Raw genomic sequence first — 14,222 nt, forward strand, 5'->3', positions numbered from 1 at the left:
AATCATTTAAGAAGATTCCTCAAGAAATAAATTGCAAATAATTTACGGATGTCAACATTACCAGTACATATTTTCATTAAAAGATAGTTCTGAGAATGCAAAGGACAAGACCTAAATCTAGAATTGGATGGCCAGTATTGTAGGACCTTCAGGCAGCACTGCTTTAAAGTGACTCTGTAACAAAATTTCAGCCTTATTTCTTCTATCCTATAAATTCCTATACCTGTTCTAATGTGCTATGGCTTACTGCAGCCTTTCCTAGTTGCACAGTGGCTGTATTATCTCTGTTATATATAATTTAATCTTCTTTCCTCTGATGGCTTTGTCGGGCTCAGGCACTCAGGCTGGAATGTGCTGTTCTGCTTGTGATAGGATAGAAGCTATACACACCCTCTCCAGGCCCCCTGCAGGCTCTGTATGAGTCACAGACTGAGCTCCTCTCAGCCATGTCTTTTGTTTGTAAACACTGCCTAAAACTGCCAATTACAAGCCAGGATTGCAGCAGGGAGTGGCAGAAACAGCACAGAGGGGCCCAGGAGAACATAATGAATAGAATGGTATGCTTTTTATTGTAAGAATTTTAGAGTACAGATTCCCTTTAAGACACATGATTTTATAGTTATAATCAGTATATGTGCTAAGGAGCCCTTCTGAAGTTTGTCGACGTATCCATCAATGCAAATTAAAACTCTGCCATTTAAAGAAGAAACCCTGTAAAAACATAGTCCAGAAACATTGCCGTCTTTTTTTTTTTTTTTTTTAGTTCATTTAAAACAAGCTGGACGTGAAAATAAACTTATGAGATAAAGTATCTCTAGAACTAATTATAAGTACTGTAAAATATTCCTAGAGTCCCTGATTCTTAGTTGGATATCGGTGTCTGGTTCTCAGCCAAATATAACACTATACTGACATGGCTACTGTTTATTCAGCTCCCACACCGAGAAATTGTGACCTTTTGACTGTCTGCTATCATAAGGTTATTTCCACAGCTGCACAGAGGTTTTATGACCTCTAGTGGCTGGATGGTGTAATGCTGGGAATACACGGGTCGATCCGCCAGCCGATTAGCCGCCGGATCGACTCCCGCCGTGTCCTCGCTCGTCCGCACGTGCGCACGGATCGATTACCGCTTGTCTCCGCCGGCGCTCCTTATCAGCTGCTCGATTCCCTGCCATCGTCCGCCAGCGGAGATCGAGTGGGCGGGGGTCGAGCAGCGTGATCGGACCAGCTTAATATTATTAGCTGGCCGGATCAGCTGCTCGATACATGGTACAGAAACGTACCCTGTATCCCCAGCATTATGGTTAAGGGCTCTGCCTATGACAAGGAGACCAGGGTTCTAATATCGGCTCTGCCTGTTCAATAAGCCAGCACCTATTCAGTAGGAGACCTTGGGCTACTGCCTATGGAGCTCTGGTGCTTTGAGTCTGCCAGGAGAAAAGTGCGATATACGTTTTCTGTGTTAATTCGTTTTCAGGAGAGCAACTGCTGCAGTCCAACTGCACATATAAAACAGCGAATTATTAATTCTTGCAATAAAAAACTAAATTTTTTTTTTATTTTTTATATTATTATGCAGAGATCAGGACACAGGGATCAACACTTGGTAAGCATCTCTCACATGTCCTCTTTCCAGAGGTGATTGGGCTCCCTTCTGTGCAGTACTGCTGTCAGCCTCACTATGCCTAACAAACTGGGTTTATGACATCATCAAAGCGGGACCCAATCCATTCAGCAATAGTGGGGCTGACAGCAGTACTGTACGGAAGGGAGCCTGATTGCAGCTGAGACAAGACAGGTGAGAGATCATTACTGGGTAATCTTCCATTCTGCCAGATCGCAGCAATGTGGAGGGAGGGATGGGAGAAGGATTAACTCGAGTGTGGATCAGGCAAGGATGAGGGGATCAGACCCTAGAAGCAGATCACTAATTTGTGTAGTTAGGGGGTTAATGAGCCAGGCGCATGCTAGCACGGGTGCTGTGCTCATTAAAAGCTGCAGATTAACATTTAAGTTGTTGAGCTGTCCAGTGGTTCTACAATGACGTGAATGTACTTGTGCTTGCTAGGTAAGTGGTTGGGGCACTATGACAAAAAACTGTAAAGTTTAAAATTCATATGTCCTAGAGTGAAGGCCCTATATATATTTTTTTACTTTCCATGTAGCTTTCATGCAAAGTATTATAGTCTACCAACCCAGAACTTCTCCACTTGAATGTGCGTACAGTCAAAAATGGCGTGGGGAAAAAATGGCGCAGTGATAAATCTTTTAAAACGGTATTTATAGTTTTAAGGATATGCAGTAACTTTATTTAAAACGCTATTTATCGTTGGTCTGACCCCCGCCCCTCATGTCCTGCGGTGTCCCCCGGTTCCTGTCTGCCTCCCCCGCCCCCCCTCGCACGTCCAATTTTGTCTCCCAGTGATTTCATCTCTGCCCTGGACTGGAGTGTAATGCTACAACAGTCCTACCTAAGCAGATCTTACGAACAGCTGGTGGATGTATCTGCTCGCTGCCGCTGAAGACTTTCTGATGCACCAATCACGCTGGGGGCGCTGCTCCAGAACTGCCAATCACCGCTGCTCATGTCTCTGCTCCGTCTGCTAATTGGACGCGATGGTCTCGGAGGCGGGAGCATTGGGTCCAATTAGCAGACGAAGCAGAGAAATGAGCAGCGGTGATTGGCAGTTCTGGAGCAGCGCCCCCAGCGTGATTGGTGCATCAGAAAGTCATCAGCGGCAGCGAGCAGATACATCCACCAGCTGTTCGTAAGATCTGCTTAGGTAGGACTGTTGTAGCATTACACTCCAGTCCGGGGCAGAGATGAAATCACTGGGAGACAAAATTGGACGTGCGAGGGGGGGCGTGGGAGGCAGACAGGAACCGGGGGACACCGCAGGACATGAGGGGCGGGGGTCAGACCAACGATAAATAGCGTTTTAAATAAAGTTACTGCATATCCTTAAAACTATAAATACCGTTTTAAAAGATTTATCACTGTGCGCCATTTTTTCCCCACGCCATATTTTCCTGACCCGTTGAATGTATGTGGAAAAGCAAGTGCCATCACAACACGCAGCACTTGTGTTTCTAAGTTATTCTTCCTGATACAGTTGTGATTTGCATTCTTTATATTGAATGGAAATTGCAGTGCGTTTGCGTATTTTTGTCAGAAACTCTGCATTGTGATTCTGCAATGAATCATAACACATGGATAGGGACATCAGGTAGTTGAGTCCATGCCCTTCTGATGTCCCTGGGGGTTGCATCGCATTGAAGAAATCACATCTGAAAATGTGAATGTGGGGAAGAGGCCTTACCAACAGGTTTTGGACTAATCCATCTCCTCATGGAGGATTCTTAGGATATATTTTATTTTCAAAAGCACTCATTGAATGGAATTGCCACAGTCCAGCTGCCAGAATAGTGTGTACATGAGCAGGAGGACTGGCTGGCATATTTGTATAAGTTTTTTTTCCAAAGGAATGCTTTCTAAAATAATTAAAATAAACTTTCATAATACCCCATGAGGAGATGGACTAATCTAAAACTTGTCGGCAAGTTTTAGAGCAGTCTGGTTATAATACATATTGAAAGTGACAGCTGTGCAGACAATAATTTTGAAAAATTGGTGCGTTTATTTAGGATAAGTGTATGTATGTGAACATATATATGTATTACAGTTTTTCGTCATAGTACCCCTTTAAAGACTTGGCTTAAAGTGTTTTCGCCCTATAGTGGACACTAACCAAGCCTTGGAAATGTGAGAGATTCATAAATTGCACTTATTTTGCAGCCTGGAAATGATTTAGTCCCCATGGATGAAAGCGGGAGACCTCAGTTTGACACATCGATGGACCTCTGTGCCGTATGGGAGGTGAGTGATGACAAATCCCTGGCTCACCCCGAGTGACGCTAATTTGTAACAGATAATGGTTGCTCGCCTCTGTCCAAACCAAATGCTATTTTCAGAATGTGCAATTTTGCTTAAAGAAAATATTCCTTTGTGACTGTTCCATCTGTCAGCTTGGCAGTGGCCAAGCTGACAGATGGAACACTTACATAAGAGCTTCTTACTGGCCAAACAATCTGCAGAGTAATGCTTTTAGTTCTGTGATCCCTGGTGTGCTATATATTCTCGTAGATCGTGGACTGGCCAGTGCCAGTCAGCAGCTTGTAAAGCTTGCTATAAAGTGATCCCGTAAAAAAGTGTGCAATTAAATTGAGCGTGTAAAGATAAATTACATGACAGAGTTTACATACGGTGAAAATGTCTGAGGTTTTAGCAATTCCAGAAAATGGAGCAGTGTTATAACTACAAATCATAGGGGAGCCCCAGCTAAATTTGATGAGGCTCTCCATTGATTACACCCTTTGTCTATGGTGACCCTCACAGTGTGGGGCACATCTACAAAGGGTCAGTGTGGCCATCATGCTCTGCCTCACCCAAAACAAGTGCTAAAAAATCCAAAACACCTGACCTGGGGGGATGGAACCTTGTATCGAAGAAAGAATAAATAGTAGGGGTCCCACATGGTCCCGGTCCCCTTGTGGTTGCAGGGGCTTCTCCATCTAGTGGTAGTACTTCAGCTGTCTTCACTACCAGGTCCACCCACATTTGCGTTAATCCAGATTCATGACCTTATCTGCTGGTTGGTGAAGCCATTGATCAAACTAATACGCCTCTGTATACTTCACTTGCGGATCAGAGGCGTATATATACGCATCATTTACTTACCGCCGCTGTTCCCATTCGCCGCCCTGTTTCCATTTGCCTTCGTTGCAATCCTGCCCTTTTGTGATCGGTAAATGGGAAACAGCTGTTCCCAAACCCAATCACAGTGCCTGTGATGAATGAGAGCCTGTGGCAGCAAGATAAAGGCTCTAATTAACAAAATGAAAGTAAACAGTTATACAGGAGTCGTTCCAGTCTACGGTTTACAGTGCTCGGGAACTATTTGTAGTGCTATCATGTAGCCAAAAATGTAAAATACACCCAAATACACTATTATACACTATTAACCACTTCACCACTGAGGGGTTTTACCCCTTGAGCACCAGAGCAATTTTCACCTTTCAGCGCTCCTTCCATTCATTCGTCTATAACTTTATCATTACTTATCACAATGAAATGAACTATATATAGTTTTTTTCGCCACCAATTAGGCTTTCTTTAGGTGGGACATTATGCCAAGAATTAGTTTATTCTAAATGTGTTTTAATGGAAAAATTGGAAAAAATGTGGGAAAAAATGTATTATTTTTCAGTTTTCGGCCTTTACAGCTTTTAAATAATGCATGCTACTGTAATTAAAACCCATGACATTTGTTTGCCCATTTGTCCTGGTTATAAAACCGTTTAAATTATGTCCCTATCACAATGTTTGGCGCCAATATTTTATTTGGAAATAAAGGTGCATTTTTTTCAGTTTTGCGTCCATCTCTAATTACAAGCCCATAGTTTATAAAGTAACAGTGTTATACCCTCTTGACATAAATATTTAAAAAGTTCAGTCCCTAAGGTAACTATTTATGTATTTTTTTTAATCAAATTTTTTTTTTTAAATTACAAAAAAAAAATAAAAGAAAATTGGGGAGTGTGGGAGGTAATGAGTTAATTTTTAATGTATAACTAATGTATTTGTATATGAAAAACGCTTTAGGGTGTAGTTTTACTATTTGGCCACAAGATGGCCACAGTAAGTTTTTGTTTATGCGGCCTGCAAGCGTACAGGAAGTTCAGGGAGGCTGGGCAACTTTTTTTTTTCACAATGATCGCGCTGCTTCTCGTAGAAGCAGCTGATCATTGTGGGGTGCTTAGATCAACGAACGGGAAAGGTTTTTACCCGTTCATTTATCTCCGGGCGAGCGGGCGGCGGCGTGCACAAGCGCGGGGGCGCGCCGACGAGCGAGCGGGAGCGCGGACGAACGGGAGCGCAGACGAGCGAGCGGGAGCGCGGACAGCGGCGGGAGCGCCATTAGGTGCGGATTTCTCCGTCCCTTGGTGGTAACAGGGTGGAAAAAGGGACGGAGAAATCCGTACTGCTGTGGGTAAAGTGGTTAAATAGAAAAATTATTATTATTTAACCCCTTCCACACCTACCCCATAGTTACCAAATCACACTTGTAAAAAGAAAAAATTACATCATTAAAAATTAAATAGATAGTTTCCTTAGGGTCTTCTTTAACATGTATGTAATGAGGGTATATTACTGTTATTTTTGTATATAAAGGCTTGTAATTATTGTTATAGTATAAAAAAAAACACTAAACAGAAAAAAATACACCTTTATTTCCAAATAAAATATTATTGGCATACATTATACTAGGGACACAATTTAAAGGTTGTAACAACTGGGACAAATGGGCAAATAAAAAATGGGTGTTTTATCTACAATAGAATATTTTATTTTTTAAATATAAATGACTGAAAGCTGAGAAATTAAGTTTCTCTTCTTTCCTGTAAAATGCATCCTATTCAATAAAACCTAACTGTCCCTACGTCATCCACTTTCCCTGTGTGTCCGTCCAAAGCTTTTTTGTACTTCGTATTTGCACAGTACAGAAAGCCGTTGGGACAAGATATGGCCCGAACCTCCGATTTTCGGTTCGCGAACTTCCACAAAAAGTACGGTTCGCAAGAACTTTTGCGAACCGCAATAGACGTCAATGGGGAGGTGAACTTTGAAAACTAGAAACATTTATGCTGGGCACAAAAGTGATGGAAAAGATGTTTCAAGGTGTCTAACACCTGAGTTTTTTCAGTGACTACAAGAGGGGAATTTTTCTTTTCAAAAAGACCTTATAGTTTTTGCGAAAATTGATTTTAAAGATCTCCTTCTGACCGTGGGAAAATTAAATGCCCGCCGACTTTAGCGGTTAATAGCAAAGCCCCTTTAAAATCTAGAAACACCAAAATTGCTGGGAATGTTAAGTAGAACAGTGGGAACAAGAGGAAAAAAAATTCAAAAAGACCTTATAGTTTTTGAGAAAATCGATTTTAAAGTTTCAATGTAAATTCTCCTTCTGACCGTGGGAAAATAAACCCCCGCCGACTTTAGCGGTTAATAGCAAAGCCTAGAAACACCAACATTTCTGGGAATGTTAAGTAGAATAGTGGGAACAAGAGGAAATTTTTTTTTCAAAAAGACCTTATACTTTTTGAAAAATTCGATTTTAAAGTTTCAAAGAAAAAAAAACTGATTCATTAAAAAAAGAACCGATTCATTAAAAAGAACCGGATGATTCATGAACCGTTAGTATAGCTTAGAATGTGTCCTGTGCAGGACGTATAGCTGCCGGCTCCCACTGTCTCTCCCCACCTGCCTTCACCCATGGGTGCACCAGGTGCCAGCCTAGGTGAGGGTGACAGGTGAAGGCAGGTGGGGAGAGACAGCGGGAGCCGGCAGCTATGCGTCCCAAAGGATGCAATCTCTGCTATGTGGGGGGCGTCAGAGATTTTCAATCAACTTAATTGAAGATCGCAAGATAAGAGGATACTATATTCGTTGGATCGTTTACCAAGGATATTGGCATGGGAATTTTTTTTTAAAGGTACAGTTAAGTATTTATGGTTAATTTAGAATAAAAAAATACTTTTCTCGTGGTTGTGTTTTTATTTCATTTAAACCTTTGTGGAAATGGGTAAGGGGTACTTTGTACCCCTATACTCATTTCTCCTGGTAGGGGACTGAGCATATGGAGTCCCCTTTTTAAAGGGGACTCCCAGATGCCACCATGAACCCCTCCCCAGGAAGTCGTCACCCCCACCTCCTCCTAGGGCACTGGAGGTGGGAAGGAGCCCCTTGTCCATGGATTGGACAAGGGCTCTGGGGGGGGGGAGGTAAAGGCTTGGCCGCCCCTCCCCCCCAGAGCCCCCCCATACCATGGACCATGCGGGCTCAGGGTGCGAAGTTCCAGTCGGCCGGGGCTCCGCATTCTGGCTATCCCAGTCTGCATGGGGACAAGGGGTTACAGAGGCTTGGGAGGGGGGACCCCATGCCATTTTTTTTTCAGATTTCCCACACTCAGCACATAAAAATAATTAAAAAAAATATTTTTTAAAGGGGAACTGAAGAGAGAGGTATATGGAGGCTTCCATGTTTATTTCCTTTTAAATAATACCAGTTGCCTGGGAGCCCTGCTGATCCTCTGCCTCTAATACTATTAACCATAGCCCCTGAACAAGCATGCAGCAGATCAGGTGTTTTAGACTTTAAAGTCAGATCTGACAAGACTAGCTGCATGTTTGTTTCTGGTGTTATTCAGATACTACTGCAGAGAAATAGACCAGCAGGGTTGCCAGGCAACTGGTATTGATTAAAAGGAAATAAATATGGCAGCCTCCATATACCTCTAACTTCAGTTCCCCTTTAAAGGACTTCCGAGGCCACAAATGTGAAAAAAGTTAAATACCTTTTCATAATCCAGATCCATGGAAGACGCCATGGAAGACGCCATCCGAGCCCTCCCATTCATTCCGCCATGGCTCCCGCAGTAATACTTGCCCTGGTCGGATCCCGACCCCTCCGAACGGGTCGGGTTCTCATTCCCCCCTCAATATGGCCACCACAGATTGCCGCATAGTCCGCATAGACGCGATTGCGGCTGCGCAGCTCTAGGGCCTCCTCACGCCGCATCATTAATATGCGTGCATACATCGGACGCATCGGAAAGGAGGTCCTAGAGCTGTGCAGCCGCAATCGCGTCTATGCGGACTGCACAGCCGTGGCAATCTGTGGCGGCCATATTGAGGGGGAATGAGAACCCAACCCGTTCTGAGGGGTCGGGACCCGACCGGAGCTAGTATTACTGCGGGATCCATGGCGGAATGAACGGGAGGGCGAGGATGACATCCTTCATGGATCTGGATTATAAAAAGGTATTTAACTTTTTCCCATTTGTGGCTACGGAAGTCCTTTAAATATTGTTTCCTGCTATCTTTTTAACATATCTTGCAAATTTGGTGTTGCTAGGATGTAAGGGGCCTTTGCTATTAACTGCTAAAGTCAGCGGATGATAACCAACCAGAGTTATAGGGGTGCAAAAGTGCTGAATTTTGCCATTGGCTTGTATTGGGCTCCCTATTTCACTTTCAAAAACCCAAATCTTTTCAAAGGACGATGGCTCAGCAGTGGCACATTTTCTACCATTGTAGGGACTCTTAGGAGGATCATGACTGGTGAGTTTCGGGCCCCTAGGCCAAAGAGGTCATAGCCTAGGGTCACAAAAACCTGTTTATTTTAGTAATGTTAATGGTGGCGATTCTGACGAACATAAATCGCAGCCATGGCCGTTAGCAAAGTCTGAATCTCACGACATGTCTCATGCAGGTAGAAGGCATATTGTTGTACTTGCACTTCAATGTTGGGTACCCTACATCTCTGCAAACCAGAGTTATGGGGGTGCAAAAGTGCTTAAATCCCCCATAGGTTTTCATTGGGCCTCCTATTTCACTTTTCAAAATCTCACATTTTTTCAAAGGGCGATGGCTCAGCAGTAGCACATTTTCTAGCATTGTAGGGACTCTTAGGGGGATCATGACTGGTGAGTTTCGGGCCCCTTGGCCAAAGAGGTCATAGCCTAGCTTCACAAAAACCTGTTTATTTGCGCAATGTTAATGGTGGCGATTCTGACGAACATTAATCGCAGCCATGGCCGTTAGCAAAGTCTGAACCTCACGACATGTCTCATGCAGGTAGAAGGCATATTGTACTTGCACTCCAATGTTGGGTTCCCTACATCTCTGCAAACCAGAGTTACGGGGTTGCAAAAGTGGTAAAATCCCCCATAGGCTTTCATTGGGGCCTAGGTTTTGAGGGTACAAAAGCGCAGGTTTCTGTAACGGTAAGGTAAGGGCCCAAAACTCACCAGCCGTAACTCTGGTTTGCAGAGATGTAGGGAACCCAAAATTGGAGTGCAAGTACAACAATATGCCTTCTACCTGCGTGAGATATGTCATGAGATTCAGACTTTGCTAATGGCCATGGCTGCGATTTATGTTCGTCAGAATCGCCACCAGTACCATTGCAAAATTAAACAGGTTTTTGTGACCCTAGGTTATGACCTCTTTGGCCTAGGGGCCCGAAACTCACCAGTCATGATCCCCCTAAGAATCCCTACTATGCTAGAAAATGTGCCACTGTTGAGCCATCGCCCTTTGAAAAAATGTGAGATTTTGGAAAGTGAAATAGGGAGCCCAATGAAACCCTACAGGGGATTTTAGCAGTTTTGCACCCCCGTAACTCTGGTTTGCAGAGATGTAGGGAGCCCAACATTGGAGTGCAAGTACACAATATGCCTTCTACCTGCATGAGACATGTCGTGAGATTCAGACTTTGCTAACGGCCATGACTGCGATTTATGTTCGTCAGAATAGCCACCATTAACATTGCCAAAATAAACAGGTTTTTGTGACCCTAGGCTATGACCTCTTTGGCCTAGGGGCCCGAAACTCATCAGTCATGATCCTCCTAAGAGTCCCTACAATGCTAGAAAATGTGCCACTACTGAGTCATCGCCCGTTGAAAAAATGTGAGATTTTAGAAAGTGAAATAGGGAGCCCAAAAAAAGCCAATGGCAAAATTCAGCACTTTGGTTGGTTATCACCTGCCGACTTTAGCAGTTAATAGCAAAGACCCCTTACATCCTAGCAACACCAAATTTGCAGGTTATGTTAAAAAGATAGCAGGAAACAATATTTAAAGGACTTCTGAGGCCACAAATGGGAAAAAAATTAAATACCTTTTCATAATCCAGATCCATGGAGGACGTCATCCGCGCCCTCCCGTTCATTCCGCCATGGCTCCCGCAGTAATAACCCGGTCGGGTTTTCACATTTGTGGCCTCGGAAGTCCTTTAAAAAAATAAATATATATTTAATTATTTTTATGTGCTGAGTGTAGGAAATCTGAATAAAAATGGCGTAGGGTCCCCCCACTCGAGCCTCTGTAACCCCTTGTCACACATGCAGGCTGGGATAGCCAGAATGCGGAGCCCCGGCTGACTGGGGCTTTGCACCCTGAGCTATACCAGCCTGCATGGTCCATGGTATGGGGGGGCTCCGGGGGGGGGGGGAGGGGCGGCCAAGCCTTCTCCTCCCCCCCCCTGGAGCCCTTGTGCAATCTATGGAGAAGGGGCTCTTCCCTACCTCCGGTGCCCCAGAAGGAGGTGGGGGCGATGACTCCCTGGGGGGGTTTCATGGTGGCATCTGGGAATCTCCTTTAAGAAGGGGACCCCAGATGTCCACCCCCCTCCCAGGAGAAATGAGTATAGTACCCCTTACCCATTTACACAAAGGGTTAAATGACATAAAAACACAACCACGAGAAAAGTATTTTATTATTCTAAATTAACCATAAATACTTACCTGTACCTTTAAAAAAAATTACCACTCCATTATCCTCGGTAAACGATCCAACGAATACAGTATCCTCTTATCTTGCGATCTTCAATTAAGTTGATTAAAGATCTCCGACGCCCCCCCGCATAGCAGAGAATGCGTCCTTTGGGACACATAACTGCCGGCTCCCGCTGTCTCTTCCCACCTGCCTATACGTCCTGCACAGGACTCATTCTAAGCTATACTAACGGTTCATGAATCATCCGGTTCTTTTTAATGAATCAGTTCTTTTTTTAATGAATCGGCTTTTTTCTTTGAAACTTTAAAATCGATTCTCCCAAAAAGTATAAGGTCTTTTTGAAAAAATGTTTTTCCTCTTGTAGTCACTGCCCTCCTCTACATACCCTGCAAATCTGGTGTTTTTACTATGTAAGGGGACTTTGCTATTAACCGCTAAAGTCGGCGGGCATTAAAGTCTATGGATGACCAAACTTTTTTTGAAAACACTTCCTGGTTCACTGCTAACGCGAACCACCGAAGTTCGCCAGGAACCGTTCGCTGGCGAACCGTTTGGGCCATCTCTAGTTGGGACAGGAGGTGAGGCCAGAGAGCAGGGCGGCCGTGTGCGCGCGCAGCGGGCGGGCACACGTGGTTAAATCACTACCTAAAGCCCATTTTTAAACGGGCTTAGGTAGCATAGTATAAAATAAAATGAGTACTAGCAAAAAATACAGTACATAGAAAGCCTAGTTTGTCCCACCAAAAATAATATATAGATAATTTCAGTGTGATAAGTAGCAATATAGTTATTGGCGAAAGAATGGGAGGTATGTGAAAATTGCCCTGGTTTTAAAGGGGAAAAACCTGTGGTAGGGAAGTGGTTAAAAGTTGTCTTTTGTTCATAAAGGTAATTTATATTTTACGTTTTGTATTTTTATTCGTAGCACGGTGGCATAGTGGTTAGCGCTCTTGCCTTGCAAGTGCTGGGTCCCCGGTTTGAATCCCAGCCAGGTCATCTACAAGGAGTTTGTATGTTCTCCCCATGTCTGCATGGGTTTCCTCTGGGTACTCCAGTTTCCTCCCACATTCCCAAAAACATACAGATAGGTTAACTGGCTTCCCCCCAAAATTGGCTCTAGACTACGATACATACACAGATCAGGCAGGGTGTAACGTTCAACGATACTAAGATGGTCAGGCACCACTGTACGCACACTAGATTCTCTGCAGACATGGTCATTATCTAACTCCTCAGCCGAGTTTCAACTAGTGTGTGCACATAGCTTTGTAGAAAGTAAGGGAGAGCTTGCATTCTAGTAAGGGCTTCCAGTAGGAACCTCAAAATGCCTCCATATTCGTCACAGTTCCTTTCCTCTGTCCATTAGCTTCAGCAGCCTAAACCTCCTCAAATACTGATGATTTTGACCAGCAGTTTTCATTGAAGCTAACCTTGGATTGTGTGATTTTCCTCATTGCCTATAAATTTTCCTCCGTCTTGTTGTGCATCATGCTTACTCATAGCTCAGTGTGTTTTCCCATCACATGCAGGCGATGGAGAAATGTAAGGACATTGGTCTGGTGAAATCTATCGGTCTCTCCAATTTTAATCGGCGCCAGGTGGAGAAGATTCTGAACAAGCCAGGATTGAAGCACAAGCCAGTGTGCAACCAGGTGATCGGGCAAGCCACCGAAATTACAAAGCACAAGCTCACCATTGTTTTTTTTTTTGTCCTGTTTTATATCTGTGAAAGCAGGGTGGCACTGGGATACCATGGGCTCACCAGGGAAATTTCAGCCTGGGGCCCACATGACCCGATTTGGAGCTCACATACCCATGTACTTTGTCAGTACTGTAAAATACATAATTTGGTAGGACGTTAGACTATGACTATGGTAGGGAATGGATTGTTAGCTCCTCTGAGCACAGTCTATGGCTATGTAGGGGCTGCTCCATAATTTTGTTTTGTGAGGGTGGCAGGGGGCTATGCAGGTGCTGGATTACCTGATACAGACACTGGTTATATGCAGCATGAGCAGTGTGCTGCAGCAATAAAGATGTGTGGCCATGCACTGGAACATGCGCATGGTCATGATGGGTCATGGGCAGACCCAAATGTACATGAAATAAGTAGTGGTGTCATTCACAGAGAGTGGGCCTGCCCAGAAAAACTTTAGATAAAGCCCCCGTCTTAATAAAAAGTAATTCTCTATATAAAAGGCATACTAATAATAATAATAATAATATTATATGGTAGGATTAGATTGTGAGCTCCTCTAGACTTTTTTCGCGAGTTTGAGGTACGCAAACCTCGAACACGCGAAAAAAGTTTGTGAACCGCCATAGACTTCAATGGGCAGGTGAACCTTCAAAACTACAAACATTAATTGTGGCCACTAAAGTGATGGAAAAGATGTTTCAAGGGGTCTAACACCTGGAGGGGGGCATGGCGGAGTGGGATACACGCCAAAAGTCCTGGGGAAAAAATCCGGATTTTACGCACAGCAGGGTTTAAGGGCAGAAATCACATTTTATTGCTAAATTGGAGGCCTAAAGTGCTTTAAAACATCTTGCATGTGTATATGTTGCGGCCAGAACCCGAAGTCTGGCCACTTCGGGTTCTGGCCGGTCACAACGCGAAGTGGCTGCCTGAAGCAGCCAATACACGAAATCCTGCCTAATATCGGGCTTTGGCCGGCCAGAACGCATTCTGACTAAACGTGGCCGGCCAAGTCCCAAAGCTTACCTATTTGAAAGTGTTGTCCCCTGCTCTGTATCCTGTGTTATTGTTCCGCTTCCAGCAGCAGCCCGGCCTGATTCTCTGTGCAGAGAGTCGGAGGAGGTAATGTTCACATCAAAGCATCGGCTCTTAGAGCCGGCT

At 44.1% G+C, this 14,222-nt stretch overlaps 1 protein-coding gene across 1 annotated transcript in view; it reads left to right on the forward strand.

The window, feature by feature from the left end:
- LOC137564140 (aldo-keto reductase family 1 member C1-like) overlaps window positions 1-14,222 on the forward strand; it is a 91,064-nt gene that overhangs the window by 36,976 nt on the left and 39,866 nt on the right. The window contains exons 4-5 of the mRNA XM_068277575.1: window positions 3,800-3,880; window positions 12,892-13,014. Coding sequence (XP_068133676.1) covers window positions 3,800-3,880; window positions 12,892-13,014 — 204 coding nt within the window. The remainder of the gene's footprint in view (window positions 1-3,799; window positions 3,881-12,891; window positions 13,015-14,222) is intronic.

The sequence above is a fragment of the Hyperolius riggenbachi genome, chromosome 3, assembly GCF_040937935.1.
Source record: "Hyperolius riggenbachi isolate aHypRig1 chromosome 3, aHypRig1.pri, whole genome shotgun sequence".
Taxonomy (NCBI): domain Eukaryota; kingdom Metazoa; phylum Chordata; class Amphibia; order Anura; family Hyperoliidae; genus Hyperolius; species Hyperolius riggenbachi.